This window comes from Artemia franciscana, chromosome 5, assembly GCF_032884065.1.
Source record: "Artemia franciscana chromosome 5, ASM3288406v1, whole genome shotgun sequence".
NCBI classification, from domain to species: Eukaryota; Metazoa; Arthropoda; class Branchiopoda; order Anostraca; family Artemiidae; genus Artemia; species Artemia franciscana.
Window position 1 is genome coordinate 241,176 of NC_088867.1, and position 19,190 is coordinate 260,365.

Sequence of the window (19,190 nt, forward strand, 5' to 3'; positions counted from 1 at the left end):
CTGGTGCGGAAACCTGAAGTGGCATGTAAGAATACGGTTATTATGATTATCTGGACCATAAAAAAGTCGGAGTTATTTCAGTGAATAAGACTGTATTATTGATTTACCAGCAACAAAACAGATAAAGATGACATAGCTTTACCACGGACATTATAAGCATGAAATTCAGCCTTAATAGCATTGACATTAAGTCCTAAGAGCTTGTAACCAGAAATCAAAGAATCAAGGTTTGCCTGTAAAGTATAAAGACTTGAACTGATAAGCAGGACATCATATGCAGAGCAAATCTGAGCAGTGGTCGTAAGAATGCTAAACATAGCAGGACTTAAAATAAAACCTTTCCTGACTCCTCTAATAAGACGAATATGCCTAGTTAAAATACCTTTTCAAGTCCAACCCTAACATAACTAGGACTATACCAATATGAAGGCAACGCAACAACATGGTTGCGTTGCAACTCCTCTGCAGTATATCCACTGACAGTATCCCGCAACAATATAACTCCAAAATCATGCAGAGGCAAAAACAACTTTTTATTGGACTACGAAATCGAATGCTGCAAATGTCTTGCTTTTATTCCCGTTCACTGCCCTTGTTAAGAAATTCCCCAGGCTAGACACCCTAGCCCGAGTCAACCTAAGATCCACTGCCCAACCAATGGGTTAGGTTGAATTCTAAATTCTTTTTCAACCTGCCTAAGACCATTGGCTGGCGTCCTTTGTTTATCTCTCATTTCCGGCAATCTAATGGTCCAATGTCAAATTTAAATTCTTAGTCAACCTGCGTGAAACTCTAGGCAGGCGAGACTTGCTAAAAGATAACAAACAGATATAGGTCCAATAAGAGAGGCACACTTACTCCTGCCGTTTACCCGTGCCAGATTAACCAAACACTTGGAAAATTATAGGTTCTATCACAATCTTAGCTCTATTACTATCTACCTTGGTTCTACTGCTCTAACAATGACGCATGGACGAATAATAGATAGACATATCTATTAACAAATGAACAAACATCATTTTTATGCAACCTAATAAGGGGGGAGGGCTAATGCCAGGTTTGCTTCTCACTCAATTGGACTATCTGTCTTGGATTTTTCTACAATTAGCCATGATTTGATGCCCACTTCTATCCCATTTAATTAAGCTGAGGCACGCTCAGCTTCCCTGGGCTTATGGTCACTCAAATACTCGGTATATTCCTTTTGTCTTTCTAAAAAGCTGAAAAATCGGGCCAGATATTGCCTTATCACAACCACGCCAAATGGGTTACCACATTTTTTAACGTCTTTTAGCTGCCCTTCAGCTTGGATCATGACTTCAACTGAACTTAAGGGTGCTTCTTTTTACTTAAGCTACCGGTAGAGGCTTCCTTCCCACACTTCATAGCATGACGATTTTCAGCAGCATACATATGAAGACTAATGCTATCGCTTAACTCATGAAGTATAAGCTGAAACAGTAGTTTACTTTTCATCAGTATATAATCTAGACTACCTTAATAGAGAATCTTATCAACCTTTTACCACAATGTCTAATATTAATACTGCAGGGGATTTGTCTTAGTATTAGGCAGTTAACTAATTTAAATGGGATGCTGAGGCGATTGCTGAATGTTTTTTCAGAATCTACTCCAACATTCGAAGCAAGAGTAAAATTAGAGACAATGTGATCTATAATCCTTTTCAATTTCTATTAGATAACACATTAGGCTTTTATTCCTAAGTAATTTTAGTAGTATTTGTCACCACGTCATGTGCGATTTACTGGCAGTGATTGTCTATTGCAATCGGGAAAGTTAAATCTTTTAGAGCTCCATGATATGGTATGTTTCCACTCATTTTCTACGGACTTTTCACACTCGTTCTGCACTTTCAAATTTGGCACCCACTAAGTGCTAAAATTGTCTCACTTCAAGTACAGATCTTTTTCATTAACGATTGAGTTCCTGTGTTTTCAGTACGCTAAGACGTATACAGGTGTTTAATTTCAACGGAAATAATAGAAACAGTTGGTTTAGACCCTCATAAAACTATTAAAGCCAATATATGAGAAGGGAATAATGAATGTTATTTGTAAGTTTTTACTTATATTTGAAAAACTTCTCTGGTGGGGAAAGTATTTAAAAAGTTTCTATTTGTTTATAATTGCTATTCCTTTTTTATTATTCAAATCCGGAATATTCATAAAGCTTTTCTAGATTTTTACTGTAAAATAAATGATATCGGGTTTATATTTAGGATTTTTTTTTAGTAGGAATAACACTGAGAAACTTTTAATACAGGGAGAATCGCTCAAATAAACATATGATTAATCTTAAAAAATTACATTTCCTAAATACTTCATTACGGGCAAAATTCCTGCAAGGATTTCAATCTGTATGATTTGAGAACTAAAGTGAGACACCACACAATCTACATCTTCACTACTCTCACATCTAATATTTATCTTAATATTTATTATTTATATATATTTATCTTAATATATATATTATAAGATATATTTATCTTATATATAATATTTATCTTAATATTTATTTCACATCTTAATATTTATATTCTAATGATTACATTAATATTATAAATTCCGAATATTTGCAGGAACTGACAGATTAAAATAGGTCAGTTCCTGTCACATGCTTCAATGTTTATTTCCTTGTTTCAGTGTATATAAGCCAACGTTTTAGATTATTTTATTCAGTCCTTATTCTGTGTCTGTCCTCGTCGTGTGTACATTTAATGTATTATATGTGTAAATAAACATTTTTATACTTTACACATAAACTTTATTAAAGTTAGAGACACTTGACATCCTCTACCGGTCGAACCCCAGATTGTAGGCCAACGCTACCATAAGACTCTCAAGAAGAGAGCACAGAGAAATAGAGAGTCACAATTTACAGTAAAGTAGTAGAGAGAAAACTTTACAGTACTAATACTACAACTGTGGCTATTATAAAAACTATTCCTAAGGGTATGAAGGGAAAATAGATCCCCATGCCTCTGAAGACATGACTATAATTTAGAATTTACTGAAAACATACCAATGAATGTGCATTGTCAGTTTTTATTTACATATGCTGATATTTATTCCTTAAAGTCTTAAGGTAATAGTTTTTTTATCTATTAAAGTGAAAAAGATAAAATATTTAAAATATTTTATATGCTGCAAATTGTGTTCAAGTCTTGAGAAGGTTGTAAGCCCTACTCATGTTAACTTCTGCTTCTTGTGAGTTAATATATCTGGTGAGAAAAAAGATATTTCCTGACAAGATTTTTGTATGTAGTGCAATAGCTATGCGGTTGTTAAAATAACATACATTTTTGTGGTCAAATTTTTAGAATAATTTTGATTCTTTATTGAAAGTTACTCAAATCATGGCTGGTAAAATACTATAAGTGGTAATTGTATGAGGTTGAAATTTCAAAAAAATGTTAAAAGGAATTTTAAACCAAATATGAAAATGATTTGAGAAGCCGGGTTGTCAAAAGAATGTATCTGGAACCTTCTAAGTGATCTGGATAGTTTCGTTTCTATTTATAAAGGTGTACGTTAAGGTGCTATCATTTCGCCAGCTCTTTTTAGCAATGGCGTCATAGATACTCAATCAAAATCCGCATCTCCATGCAAAGAGGCAGCAATATATGTGACACTTGTCAGTTATGAGCAAGATATCCTTAATCTTAGCAGGATGATACAACCTATAATGAAAAACTAAAATTTTACTCGAGAATGAATATTTTAGACCGGGTACTGAGTTTAACTGTGAAAAATCTGAGCTTCTTCCTTTAAAATGGAACAATTCAGGTTCCACTTCGTTGGTCTACCTGGGTAGTTTCTTTCATAAGCCCAGTATAACAACTTCTTTACCATTAACGATGGTAACGTCCATTAGACGATGACTAAAACAAACCTGTTTGCTTCATATTTCTCATCTTGAAAGAAAGCGTTGTCTATCTTAATCCTTGATTGTTCGAAATAAGAAAAAAATCAACAAAATAATCCTTGCTAAACACTATAATTCAATAAAATCATATTTTCTATATACAGCATCATTTAAGAAGATTTTTACACAAAACAGGTAAAGGTAAAATCTGTTCAGTATATTTTAAGTTTACAGAATATTTACTTCATTTATCGCCTTGGTACCACAAATTTATAAATTCATAAATTTTAAAATAGTGGATTGTGAAACATACCCACATGTATTTGGGAACATAATCACAAAATCAGTTTCATCTTTGGCATACCCTTCTTATGCAGTGATGTTTAAAGTGTTATGTATGTACCAGTTGTTCAGATTTTGATATGTGATCTTCATCAATGGCTTGACAAGCGTTATGTCTTTTTTTTTTGTTATTCTCCTTTTTATGTCGTTTTTTCATTAGGTACTCTTTCTGTGTTCTCTTTAACAAAATAAAGGTTATAAAAAGTAAATAAACAAAGTTTTTAAATAAGTAAAGGCTACACATAAAATAATGCATCAATTGCGAAGATACAATCTATTGAAAAAAACCCTGAAAAATGGGAACAACCAACTAAAAAGTACCTTTACGTTGAGGACACGTAGTCTTTTTAATTCCGGAAGGAGTTTAGACAAACCCAAGTCAGTAACTTTGTAGCAACCATTCAAATTCAATTCTTCTATAGATCGCTTGATTGATTCCGGTTGAGCTGCAAGGTTTGCAAGACCACAGTCACTAATCTAGAATTAGAATAAAATTCGAACATCATAAAAGAATTTACATCCAAAACTGGTCCAAATTAAACTGAAGAAAAATGAAAAGTACGTATAAGATAGATTAAAAAAGCTTGTTGTTCTTTACACAGTAAACTATAGGGTATTTATACCCTATATTATTTTAAACAAAACTCATATACAATGTACATAACTAATACAATTTGTACATCTCATATACACCTATATTTTGAAAAAAACTGCATCCATATTTCTAGTTCAAAGGTTTGAAATTTATTTTATACCTGACAGAAAACAATAAACAGTTCAAAAGATGATATTTTATCATAATTTATCATTATAAAATCTGACAAATAAATCCTATACATTGAAGTATATAGGGATCAAGTTCCTTTTTTATACCTTTCGCAACCTTCTGCTATTTGTTAGAACAGCACATCCTGCTAAAGTATTTGAGACTATGGAAGTGAAAGGAAAATCGTTTTGTGAAGAAAGATTAAAGACATTACTTAGAGAATTAAAACAATAATCAATATGGCACTGTTAGTCTGGTAAATGATTCTTTTGAATATGGTGGTTGCAAAGCTACAGATAAATTACTGAACATAGTGAAAGTATTTTTTAAAACAGGAAGGTACATAACAATTTTAGAAAACTTAAACTAAACCCCTATATAGGGAAGATGAATCACTTAGAATGATGATTAATCAATCAATGGAATGATGCCATTGGGACTATAAATCCTGTGATAATGCTTTAAGAGAAAAACAGCCTCGCCTTAGGAAGAAGAAAGGATGGGTCGGCCAAAGGTCCGCTTTATATTAATGATTAAAAAGTGTCTGTATTATCAAACCTCTTTAGTCCTCAGTTTTTTTATAATACGAGCGAACGTTTTATTCAGCCAGCAGAAGATCTTTAAAGACGGTTTTATCCCTGTATGGTGTACCAAATGTAAACATTAAAGTGATAAGTGCTAAACTGATAAGTGATATGTCCAAAATAAAATTGCAAATGATGATCTAGGGCACTGGGTTAGTGGCTAGTTTTGATTTGAACAGAAGCTGAGCAGCAATGCGTTCTATCTCCATTTATATAGATAATTTTGATGAACTTTATCCTAAAGAACAGAGCAAAAGCTATAGAGAAGCAGGGAACTAAATGGAAAAGTTGAACTCTCCTAGACTTATATTATACTAAGGATTTGAGCCGTCTAGATGAATGTTAAGCAAATAATAAATTTCTGCAGGTTTTGAGAGTATATGTAATCAATATGTATGCATTATACATCTACGCAAAGAGAGAGAATTACACACCTGATAGCAGTGACTTAAAGAAAGTTCCCTTAAAGAACAGGACGTAAATGCTGACTCCAAAGATACGTCAGTCACTTCAATGCACGTATTGAGGTCTAACTCAGTCAGCCCTGCAAAGAGAAAAGCAATAGATTTAAAAAAAGACAAAAACACAGCAACAAAGAGATTCAGACAAAAACAACTAAAGCTATAAAAGATTATGTAATTTTTTTTTTTTTTAATTGGAAAAATTGTCTAAAACATTTAGAGTAAATAGTAATTTGAAAAAAAAAATTCCAGCGATGTTCTAGCACTTCAGATAAGAAAAATGAGGGGCTGTGCTGCTTCAACACAATATACAACCCTCAAAATTTAGAAAAGAAAATTAGAAAAAGGCTAAACCCTGATTACGCACAAAAAGTATGTATGTCCAAGCGAAAAAATTAAACTAATGCTCAAATAAAAAAGCACGAGTCACAGCAAAAATGAGGCTGACTTGGGAGAAAAAAACAATTCAAGGAGTGGAAGCTCAAAAGACCAGTTGAAAAAAACAAGAACTGTCTTGACTTCGTATAAAAGCACAGCCAGTCAGATTTAAGGGACTAAAAAGTAAATATTCGGTATGAATTCAAGCTATTACTCAAGGTAAAAACAACTTATATCCAATGTAAAGAATTTCAATTACGCAGTGATCAGCATAGGCCTCACCGTTAAAAAGAAATTAAAGCTTCAGTTCAGACTCAGGCCAAAAAGGGGCTAAGTCTAAGCTATAGGCAGATTTGATGCCTTACGATTCACATGGTAACTCAGGGAGAATTTAAGGCATAAATGTAAAGCCTCTTATGCTTCTGATATGGTCACATCACCAACGCAAAGGTCCTCCATCCCTCCTCCATGATGGCTAATATGTAACTATATACACAAATGCTCATGATTTTATCAAACCTCAAATGAATAAACGTAGTAAATGAAGCATTCTAATAAATTTTATATTAATTTCGTTAATTCTTAGGGTTTTTCTTTAGCAATGAATGCGTCATCACGGGAAATTATTGTCTTGGAAACTAAAAAGCTCAATATTTAGCTCTTAAATAGTTTAAATTGACTGAGTGGCTAATAATTTCATCAAAAAAAATTTATCACTCAATTCCGCCTTTGAACATAAAAAACTGTTATTAAACAATATTTTCTCTTATCTAACCTCAAGTCCTTTAAAAATTGATACTTATAATAAAAAGTAGAGAAGGATAAACTTCTTTAGTAGTATTATTAGCATAAGATGCTGCAGTATGGACAAGATATTTGATTTACTGGATTTTGTTCTGTTTAATACATTTATAATATTTACCGGACAATTCCTTCCATACGAAGTAGCCTGGGAAAACAAAAACAGCATATTGACCCCTCTTTTCATAACCTTACCCCTTTTTTCATAGGCGGCACTATTGCAATACAAATGATGCTTAGATTTTCTATTTCTAGCATTGTAGTCCCTAGATTTAAAGACAAAGGTTTTAAGCCCATCTTCTTTGGGGCCCGAAGTTAAAATACTACTGGTAGATTATGGTTTGCCATTGGAAAAGTCGAATAATCTCAACATCAAGCGGTTTTGAAACTTTCTTTCATGCTGTTAGCAAAGAAAACTTGTTTTTGTGACCTATTTCACGTCTGTTTCCGCAAAAAACATCTTTTCTCAATTTTTTACAGAGCCTCCTTAACTCGGAAACATAATGATTTAAGTTTTACAACAATTGAAAAAAGGATTTTGGCCCGGTTCTTTGGCACAAAAAAAAAAGTTTTGCCTGATGTTCAATAGGACTAGTTTGTGCAAAGGAAGCTTGGTTCTAAGTTTCACATTGATTAGAGATAAAACTTTACTTTTACCTATTATGGGCCTTCAAAAAGTTATTCCTTTCTAAATAAAATATGATCAACTTGTGGGCTAAAGAAAAATCCTTGAAAGTTTCAAGCGAATCAAAATTAAACGTAGCAATCTTTTTTTATTAAATCCTTTGTCTTTTAACAATGGAAAATTGTAGAATTTACCATCTGCTCGTGAGGCTGTACGAGTTACGTCATCCTTGGAGGCCCATATATTCGATCCATGAACTATTCTGAGAAAAACGAGTATCGGTAAATGTTGGCCTGCTGCAATGGGTAGCAAAGGGTAAACAGGGAAGCTGCCAAGTGATACTGACAGTTTCAATTCAAATCAAACATATCTGCTGCATGTCCAGAAAAAAAGTGTAATTAAAACTTGGCTCTTTTTTTTATTTATTACCTATGCTTTGACTTAAGATAATTGTTTTTTAGCTCCTATCTCTTTTCCAAATTTAGATAGATGCTCATAGAAAAAAGAAAAAATCAATAGATTCATTGGTCAGGGTATAAGGCAATCGACGTGACTTTACCGTGAATGTTGCTTCGGTAAGTCACACAAAAAACCTGCATATGATCCGCACACACTTTGGATAAACTACAATAAAAAATGAAAATACGTACTTTTCAAATGGCGAAGCGGAGGTGTGGAGGCGTCAATTTCCAGATGTTTGAGTCCGGTTAAGGCATCGTCGCTTATATTACAGTTTATCACTCCAAGAACAACCAAATTGACCAAATTAGTTGTTACTTCTCTAAACAAGTATTCATCCAAATCAAACGACGATAAATGAAGAAATGTCATTTTTAGGAGTCGTGAAGCAACAAATCGGAGGCACATCTTGGCAATGTTAAGAGCGGGTTCGGGAAGGCTATCAAGAAAACCAAAGTCTATGTCTAAATGTGTCAACTGTATATCCTGTGGTTTGTCTAATAATCTTTGTAAAATTGTTGGGTTTGGAAAATTGCGGAGATAATTATGAAATTCATAACAATTTATCTTAAGAGTTCTATGTTCCTTGAAGTATATTAAAGAGTCTAGCCAACTAGAATCGAAGAATTCACCATAGAAATGGAACGTTTCTAACTTTTCCAGGTGATGACAGAGCAAGTTGAAAGGTTCAGTAGAAATATAATCTATGTTTATAAATAGATGGACTACTTCCGTTTGGTGAGTAACGATAGCGTTGATTACAGCGTCATCAACAAGGCTGGACCGATATAGGTTCAATGATGTTAGTCGCAAATCTGGTACTTTTAGCCAACAAATCAATTGATCCCTGCTTATACAGGTTTCGTCAACTTTAATTGAAACAATAGTTTCAATTTCAATTTCCTCCTCAATAACTCACTCTTTACACAGAAGTTTTTTTTAATTTTTAAAAAAGCTTATTATTCTATTTAAAAGGCCCTTGTGCTTTTGAGTCATTCCTTAATGATTGGAACAAAAAGTCAAACTTTAAGAGTAAAACCGAGGTATTGCGGAGGGGGCAACCCCCTCATGTTCGTAATGATTTCTGTTCGTTTTAAGTTTTAATGTCACTCGTTACTTTAATTTGAAAAATAAAACATTTTTTTCTAATCTAAATATTAGCAAAGATCACATTTAGCCACAATCCGTCGCAATTTTCAAAAACAAACTGTTGAGAGATGATCATAAAGTTAACAATATTGAAGTTTAAAAAATAAAAATGACTATGAATCTACCTATATAATTGACTGCATCCCCAACTTTACAGAATACCTGTCAAAAAACAGTTCTTTTAATTTATATTGATTGATAGTTAAATATATTGATTATATGTGATAGATGCTTCAGATGTGAAAAACCCACTACATATAAAAAAAGCTTGCAAAGGATGGCCTCTACAATTTATTAAATAAAAAAACAAGTTTTTTTTTAAATGAAAGTAAGGAGCAACATTAAAACTTAAAACGAACAGAAATTACTCCGTATATGAAAAGGGCTTTTCTTCTTCAACGCCTCCCTCTTTACGCTACAGTTTGACTCTTTCTCTCAACTCTACTTTTTAAAACAGCAAAAAACTTTAGCGTAAAGAGCGGGGCGTTGAGGAGGAAAAGCCCCTTTCATATACGGAGTAATTTCTGTTCGTTTTAAGTTTTAATGTCGCTCCTTACTTTCATTTAAAAAAACTTGTTTTTTTTATTTAATTTCTGGACCTTTTTTTAATTCATGCATGTTTTGATCTTGGCTCTCCACACATAAATAATTAAAACGAAATTTGCATATTAATTTTCCTTTTGGCTAAATGGCTTTCTCACAATTTTAATCGGAAGATTTTGAAAAAAAAGGAGAGAGGGAGGAAGCCTAGTTGCCCTCCAATTTTTTGATTACTTAAAAAGGCAACTAGAACTTTTAATTGTTTTACGAATCAACTTACGTAACGAACTTCTATATTCGTATATTTCTATTGCGTATATGAGGGAGTTCACCCTTCGTCGATGCCTCGCTCTTTACACTAGAGCTTAAATTCTGTCCCAATTCCTTAAGAATGACCCTTGAATCACAAAGGCTGTAGAATAAATAGTTGAAATTACTAAAAATACTTTAGCGTAAAGAGCGAGGTATTACGAAGAGGTAAACCCCTCATGTGCGCAATAATTTCTGCTCATTTTAAGTTTTAATGCTGCTCCTCACTTTCAGTAGAAAAAAACTTCTCAAATTTATTTTTTCATTGTTTTTTTTTAAATAATGAAAAAAAAGCCTGCGCCCCCTTCATTGAAAGTCTATTCTCCCATGAGAAATTTTTGAATGGAAAGATCCTCCCACGTAACCCCCCCCCCCACCTCAACTCTCTCTCCCAAACCAAAAAAATCCCCCTGAAAACGTCCGTATACTTCACAGTAACCATTACAATATGTAAACACAGGTCAAAGTTTGTAACTTGCAACCCCTCCCACGGGGACTGTCGCGGACTCCCGCGACATTCTAGGACCACTGGGTCGATACGATCAACTTTGGAAAAAAAAATAATAAACGCGCATCCGTGATTTGTCTTCTGGCAAAAAACGCGAAATTCCACATTATGATGGTGTGATTTTCGTCAAGATTGTATGAAATTTAGGGGGTGTTTTCCCCTATTATCTAAAATGAGGAAAATTTTCTCAGGCTCGTAGCTTTTGATAGGTAAGACTAATCTTGATGAAAGTTATATATTAAAATCAGCATTAAAATGCGATTTTTTTATGTAACTATTGGTATCAAAATTCCATCTTTTAGAGTTTCGGTTACTATTGAGCCGGGTCGCTCCTTACTACAGTTCGTTACCACGAACTGTTTGATTAGTTTAAAAACTGAAACTGAACTGCACTTTAGTTGAAAAAATAATTATATATATATATATATATATATATATATATATATCATGAAAAGAGAAATCACCAATGCTACAGCACAAACACAAAAAAAAAAAAAAAAAAAAAAAAAAAAAAAAAAAAAAAAAAAAAAAAAAAAAAAAAAAAAAAAAAAAAAAAAAAAAAAAAAAAGGAGACAGAAGGAGAAAAGGAAGACTGTTTTCCTAAATTAGTGATTAATATAGACCAGCACTTGAATGAGGCCTTAACCCTACTCATCCATACAATCACATAGGTCAAACAGCATAGCCACACACAATCAACCATAAAGAATAATCCATGGACAGGCAGTCATGTCGTCAATAAGTATAAGTCGTCATTTACCAAACCATAGAAAAAATAATATAGACAAATAATTCAGAGGCAACACCCAACATAAGGGCTCATCAGGAGAATACACTGGCCTATATAGGGTTTCGCCACTCTAAATTCTCTACCCAGCACAGTGTTGTGGCTACCACAGAATATCCATGGCATCCCCGCGTCAGGTATCACCCCCAAAATACATGTCTATGAAAAAAACAGCAAATGTAAAACAACCAAGTAAAACCAAAACAAGCTTATCCTGTTAATATATCCCTCCCTTTAGCAACAATAGGTAAACTAAATATTATAAATTTTACCAAATCACAAATATTAACACATTGCAAAAAAACCTGAATGAACTAAACAATTATATAATTCATCTTTACCATGTGGCTAATTTTTTAAAAATTCCGCTCAAATAGAAACACAATTCAAAATAAATGGCGCTGTGACAACATTTCTCGAACCTCCGAAATTAGTCAAAAATTTCTTTAAGTATTTCTAGATGATTCTTTTGATATTTATTTAAAAGTTCGTTATAATGAAAACTAAATTTTTTAAATTGCCAAGTTAATTTATTTGCAGAAAAACCTCTTGATATCAATTTTTGGCTTAAGATTTTACATCTATTTTTAAAATCAATATAATTACTACAAATCCTTGCATAACGAAGTAACTGTGAGAAAAACGCTGAATATGTGATATTTGAGTGTATATTACTTTCAGGGAATGGGAAACTAATCACTTCAAAATCAAAATCATCCGTTTTATTATACATTTTAAAACTTAATTTATTATTATCACAAATATTAATATTTAAATCTAAGAAATGATCTTCATGACCAGCGCCATGACTAGGCTCAAGAATAAGCTCTGATGGATATATATTTTTAGAAATATCAATGAAATCCTTACAATTTAAGACCAAAATATCATCTAAATATCTTTTATTATTTGACAAAGCATGTTTTAAATTAATTGGGTTATTCTTATCCATCATATATTTATATTCTAGTTGACTTAAAAACAAGTCAGCTATAAATGGGCTGGCATTCCCCCCCATGGGAATTCCCATAATTTGCTTGTACAAATCACCCCCAAATCTTATATAAGTATTGTATAAAACAAATTCCAATAACTCAAAAATCATATCCAAGCTGTAACATCTCAAGTTAACTGTAGTATTAAAGCAGTTTGTCCATATGGCTTTTTTATTATAACTGTCTATTTTTAAGAACCTTTTACTAGATAAGAGGAAAGATTTCTTTATAACAGTTTTTAAATTATCTAACACTAAATTGAGTGATAAATTAGTATACATTGTCGCAAAATCGAAAGACTCAATTCTTTTAGCTGAAACCATTGTTAAAGAATCTATCACCTGCAGTGAATTATTAACACTCCAATATGGATTAAAATTCGAAAATTTTTTAATACCAGAACAATAGGTTTTAAGTTTATTTACAATTTCCTTTAAAATTAAAGAGAGGTCAGTAGCAGCAATGCGGGTTGGACATTTAGCTGCTCCAGCAATAAACCGTGGTTTAGGGGGATTCTTATGAAATTTTACAGTCCAATATAGGAAAGGGAACTTTTTATCATTGTCATTTATTTTAATATTAAAATTTTTAAAAAGTATTTCTTCAGTCTTTTCAATTAAATTCTCATCCTCTATATTTACCTTTTCATAAACATTAGTTGTGCCTAACTCCCTTTTTAAGATATCACAATACAGCTTCTGACAAATTATGGCAAAATTATTATTAGCTTTATCCACTGGCACAATTACAAATTCATTCTTTAGATTAGCAATTGCTTGTTTAATCTTCGCATTATAAAATAATGATTTAGTGTTACTATTTTTTAAGTTAGAATATATTTTATTTCTTACTCTACTAATAATTAAATTCTTCCAACTTTGAAAACTCTCTTTATTTTTATTCTCTTTCTTACACCACTTATCAATAAATAAATCAAAATCATTTTCCAAGCCATCAAGAACACTCGATGGTTTCAGATGATGAGAAAGACGGAAATTTGCCCCTTTATTCATTATAATTTGAAGATCATCTTGCTTTATTATTGACAAGTCCCCTGTTATAACATGTTTGTAAGTAGGATTTACAAATGGGCCAAGTTGCTTACAATTACAAACCGGTTTCCAATTTATATCGCTATCTAGTTTTTTTAGTATTAAATTATAATTAAAAATAATTTGCCCAATAGTTTTTGAAAATTTATAAGTTAAAACTGGACTATCATTATAATTTAAATTACTAGGAAGGGCCTGTTTCACATGCCGCTGATTTAAAATTTCTGGTAAATTAATATCTTCAATCTGCTTACAAGTAAAATTAATAGGTAAATATAATCTGTTATCCTTATTACTAATCTTATCGAACTTTTTCTTTTTTGAAATAAATTTCGTTTTAGATAGAATGCAAATTGTATCACATATTACTTTAAAATTATAATCAAGAGCTGTATTATTCTTCACAATCCAGAAAAGTTTGATTAAATTCCTCTTGGATAAATTATTTAGACACTTTATTACAGAAATCATACCCCTAGATTCAAGTAGCTGGCATAGATCTATAGAAAGCATATGTACATCTAATTCATTTTTTCTATTATTTTTCCTATGTCCTCTCGATCGTTTTTTACGTTTGGTAGGACAAGTAAAAGAAGGATGGTCCATAAAACCATCAATACATTTAACAACAACATGAGACATGTCACCATATTTTGCTACACGATCATTTAACCCAAAAGGATAAGCTGTACCAAGAGTATGGATCCAGAAATCCTCATGTTTACGTAGTCTATTATTCTTCTCTTCTTTATTTAAATTTTCTAATTCTAAATTTTCTAAAATTGTGACAGTTATATCTGATATGGAACATTTACCATTACTACAATGTTGAACTAGATAGTTATTAGTTTTTTCATTATTAACTGTTGTCTTGTGTCCAGAAAATCTTTTATATATATTATTAGTTGTTTCCCCCACATATTGTAGGCAGCATTTATTACATTCTAATAGGTAAATTACATTGGTTGTTCTACAATTAACATTACCACGTAACTTGCATGCAAAATTTTTATTATACAATGTACTTTTAACAGAAGTCCGTGGGACAAAATGATCTTGGCAAAGAAAACAACGACTCTTACACTTACTAACTTTCAAAAAATCGTTCCGAGTTCCGAGGCTAATATTTGTGTTTTGTTGCATAAAAAGTTATTGAAAATAAATCCAAAACAAACCAACATCCAAATCAAAATCCAACAATCAAAGTCCAGAAAACATGCCAAGGTCAATAGGTCAATAGGTCAATAAATACATAAGCAAAAAGATGAAAGAACATGAAATTTGCATAAGTGCCATCTCACCAATAATTAACAATATCAGGTTAAAAACCTGGACCAGGGTAAAGGTCTGTCGGGGAGAAAACTAAAAAAATTTTCTCCACCAGCACTGGATCCAACCTGGAATAATATCATGAAAAGAGAAATCACCAATGCTACAGCACAAACACAAAAAAAAAAAAAAAAAAAAAAAAAAAAAAAAAAAAAAAAAAAAAAAAAAAAAAAAAAAAAAAAAAAAAGGAGACAGAAGGAGAAAAGGAAGACTGTTTTCCTAAATTAGTGATTAATATAGACCAGCACTTGAATGAGGCCTTAACCCTACTCATCCATACAATCACATAGGTCAAACAGCATAGCCACACACAATCAACCATAAAGAATAATCCATGGACAGGCAGTCATGTCGTCAATAAGTATAAGTCGTCATTTACCAAACCATAGAAAAAATAATATAGACAAATAATTCAGAGGCAACACCCAACATAAGGGCTCATCAGGAGAATACACTGGCCTATATAGGGTTTCGCCACTCTAAATTCTCTACCCAGCACAGTGTTGTGGCTACCACAGAATATCCATGGCATCCCCGCGTCAGGTATATATATATATATATATATATATATATATATATATATATATATATAAATGAAAAATGAAATCACCAATGCAACACCACAAACACATGTAAAAAAAAAAAAAAAAAAAAAAATTGAATGAGGCCTTAACCCTACTCATCCATATAATCACATAAGTCAAGCAGCATAGCCATACACAATCAACCATAAAAATTAATCCATGGACAGGCAGTCGTGTCGTAAATTAGTATAGGTCGTCATTTAGCAAATATTAAAAACAGTAAAAAAAAACCAATAATTCAGAGGCAACAGCCCAACACAAGGGATATATATATATATATATATATATATATATATATATATATATATATATATATATATATATATATATATATATATATATTTACATTTATCCCTTTAAGTCTTAGATTCTTAAATATAAATTTGTGCCTTTCAAACAAGTATGCTTGATCTTGGCTATCTCCATTAAAAGCTCTAAGAAATATCTCTTAACTTAGTTTTTCACATTTTTTCAATGAAATTATGCAAAATACGAAGAAAATTACGGTTTTATGAGGACTGTCTGAAATAACCTCTCAATTTGATTCAATCACACTATTGTCTTCAAAAAATATATTCCAATAAGTGAAAGCTAGTCTCCCCAGGCTATTAATATAGACATGCATTAGATTAAAGCTCATTACCAATGAGACCTGGGACCCCCTAAGTTTGTTTTAAGTCGAAATCCACAAGCACAAAACTTGTTAAAAATGTTTATTCTACAACATTGCTGCTAAAAATAATCAAGGACAGGTTTTGCAAAATCAAACAAATACAAGCGTGAGAGATACTTTTCGTCTGAAAATTATATTTTATCCTAAGAAGCAATGAAGAAACTTTTTTTGCAAGGTGAATGCTTTAATCCTACTCAAACTTTGAAGGGTTTCTAAGATTACGAGAAACCAGCTAATAGTTGGGAAACTTTAAGAGCCTTCGGAATAATCCGATCTGTCCCGATTTGCATAATTATATGCTAAAACTTTTAAAACCTTTTGAAATTTATTGCTTAGAACAATTCCATAGCGACGGATTGACATCTATTCTAATTAGCATGTCATCTATCTATGCGTGGGACTCAGATTTCAATCCTAAGGCAGTCAAATATTTCGTGAAGAAAAAATTTAGAGGTGTTTTTTTAAACTGCTCCAGTAGCATCTGCCGGAAATGAGAGATTGAGAAATGGAGCGATTGTAGTACCTGTATTGGCTAAATAAATGAGGGAAAGAGACATGTAGAGGCATGGGGAGGAACACAGTAAACAAATTGACTAAAGGAACGTAGACGGCAGCAATAAGGGGCGACATCCGGATGTATTGACCCAATACAACTGGCAATAGGTGCACGCTACTACTGCTACTGCTACTAATGCTACTACTACTAGTATTGTTAGAACAACAACTATATCTACCAACGCTAGTCTTTGGGGGTGACAAGTGGTGGGACCGCAATAGGTCCCAGGCTTACCGGGGCCCCGCACTAATAGCGCCAAACATGTTACGAATTAAAATCACGTGAGTGATTCTGGGACTTCGCAAGGGGCTTTACATAAAAAACTGTGGAACGGTCGTCTGGGGTTTCCAAATGTGGGGCCCCTTTAATGTGGAGCAGGGTCAGATGTTGTTCCTTTTATTAAATATATAAATAAATATCCATCCATTTATAAACAAAAAATATCCCACTAGATATCCCACATAGCTTACTAGATAAATATCCTTTTCTGTAGTTTTTTAGTTAATTTAATTTATCCCCACTCTAAGTTTCCTAGTGGCATCCCACTGCCGGTTCTCTTCTACTTCGTAATCACTGGTTATTCCGTTTAGAGCAATATTTTCTGTCAGATGGATTAATTAGCTAACAGACTATTACGCTCTTCAGTGACTCATTCCTGAGTGAAAGATATTTTTGAACTGACTGGTTTGACGAGAGGCGAAAAGAGGGAGCTTTAGTTTGTCCAGAAGTCTTCTATGTCGCATTCAGAGAAGCTTAGGATTGGCTGGGCCATAGGGATTGTGTCGCGGGTGATTTTTAAATTTTGTCTGCAGAAAATAGTTCTTAGATCGGTTATTTTGTATAATTTGGTTAAAACATGTTAGCGCGTGGAAAGCATAAAGGCACTATAATATCAACAAAATAATATAAAATAAGCCCTTTTGACAGTGGCTGACGAGACAAAAACTTCCATAGTAAGAAGCAAAGCGAAGACGTTAGCTAACAATAACCAAGGAAATTTTGACTTTATTCTGGCTAAAGTTGTTTGGTATGATATCTTGTTCGCTGTAAATACCGTCAGCAAAACGTTATAAGCCGCTGACATGAAGCTTGACATAGCAGCATAGTAAGTTGAATGGTTAGTTACTTAGCTTAAGAAATGTCAGGACAATGGCTTTCCTTTGGCTCTTATTACCGCAAAACAAATTGCACGCGAAATGGGTACTGAGAAGATATCTAAAATTGACCAAGACGTCAGGCCCCATGTTTTGGCGCCTGTACAAACCCGTGGGTCAGTATTAGCCCTTTTGACTAATATAACAACAACTAATTATATTGCAACTACAACTTATACTGTGGATATTATGGTGAAAGTTTCAAGAAATAATAAGGGGGCATTCCGTATCAAATCAACACACTTTAGAATGAAATACTGCATCATCGTCGTCGATTTTGATTAAATTTGACACCGTGATAGACCCCCATGAGAAAATCCCACAACCAAAATTTTGTTTTTTTGCTGAACTGGTGTCCGAGATATGGGTCTTTGAACATTGACCCAAACTGCCCGATTTATGCCGACCGGCCAATGATTAAACTGCTGTATCTCAGCTCCTATTACACCAAGAAACAAAAGTAAAATACAAAATAAAAGCTCTTTGAAAGCTCTTCTTGAGTAAAGCATATAGAAAAAGTTATTATAATTAACCAGCAAAATATGAGCAAATGTAATCTAGTAACCCTCACCTGGGTCAGTTTGTCCAAACAGAATTTTATGTGCTTTTTTCCATACAAAGCTCTCATTGTTCTAAACAACTGGTGAAAATTTAAGAGCGGGATCTCCAAGTGTCTTTTTTGTTATGATTTTTTTTGAATGACCTCCCATGGTACTGGGATATGTCCGAGTATATACCACAAGTACACTGTTTTCTTTTTTTTTCTTATTAAATTAGGTTGAGAATCAGAGGATTGCAGCCGTCCAACATCAGGCTCTTTGAGCTTTCCCCAGGGCGGTTGTGTGTATTTATAGTTTTTGTGATTAGTAGTTAATAAAGAGAGTTCTAGAGAGTTCAAAAAAAAAGTGTCCGAGTACATACCACAAGCGGTATGTAGTGGGACATGTCCCAGTACCAGGGGTGGTTATTATTTAAGCCAGTACCAGGGGCTAAAGATATTATTTAAACTGTCAGAGAACAGTGAGGGCGAAGTGCACTCCTCATTGTAGAGATATACGGGCGAGATATCTTAGGAGCGGAATAGAGTATAAAGTTGAAACGTTCAAGGCAGGTTTATGTGCTTTAAAAATAAATCAAAAAGCAATATGGGTATTCTGGTCAAACAGATCGTGGTAACGAACTGTAGTAAGGAGCGATCCGGCTCAATAGTAAACGAAACTCTAAAAAACGGAATTTTGATGCTAAAAGATACA

General features: G+C 32.9%; 2 protein-coding genes across 4 annotated transcripts in view; one reads left to right on the forward strand and one right to left on the reverse strand.

Moving 5' to 3' along the window:
- The window catches only part of LOC136026834 (F-box/LRR-repeat protein 20-like), a 54,872-nt gene that overhangs the window by 12,319 nt on the left and 23,363 nt on the right, over positions 1–19,190 (reverse strand). The window contains exons 2-4 of one of the 2 annotated variants that reach the window (XM_065703541.1): positions 8,493–9,148; positions 6,012–6,121; positions 4,549–4,704 (exon numbers count right to left, since the gene is read on the reverse strand). In XM_065703541.1, coding sequence (XP_065559613.1) covers positions 4,549–4,704; positions 6,012–6,121; positions 8,493–9,148 — 922 coding nt within the window. The remainder of the gene's footprint in view (positions 1–4,548; positions 4,705–6,011; positions 6,122–8,492; positions 9,149–19,190) is intronic. The other variant, XM_065703542.1, reaches the window with a different exon arrangement.
- Positions 1–19,190, forward strand: part of LOC136026833 (solute carrier family 7 member 14-like) — a 334,289-nt gene that overhangs the window by 10,005 nt on the left and 305,094 nt on the right. The gene's annotated exons all lie outside the window — the stretch shown is intronic.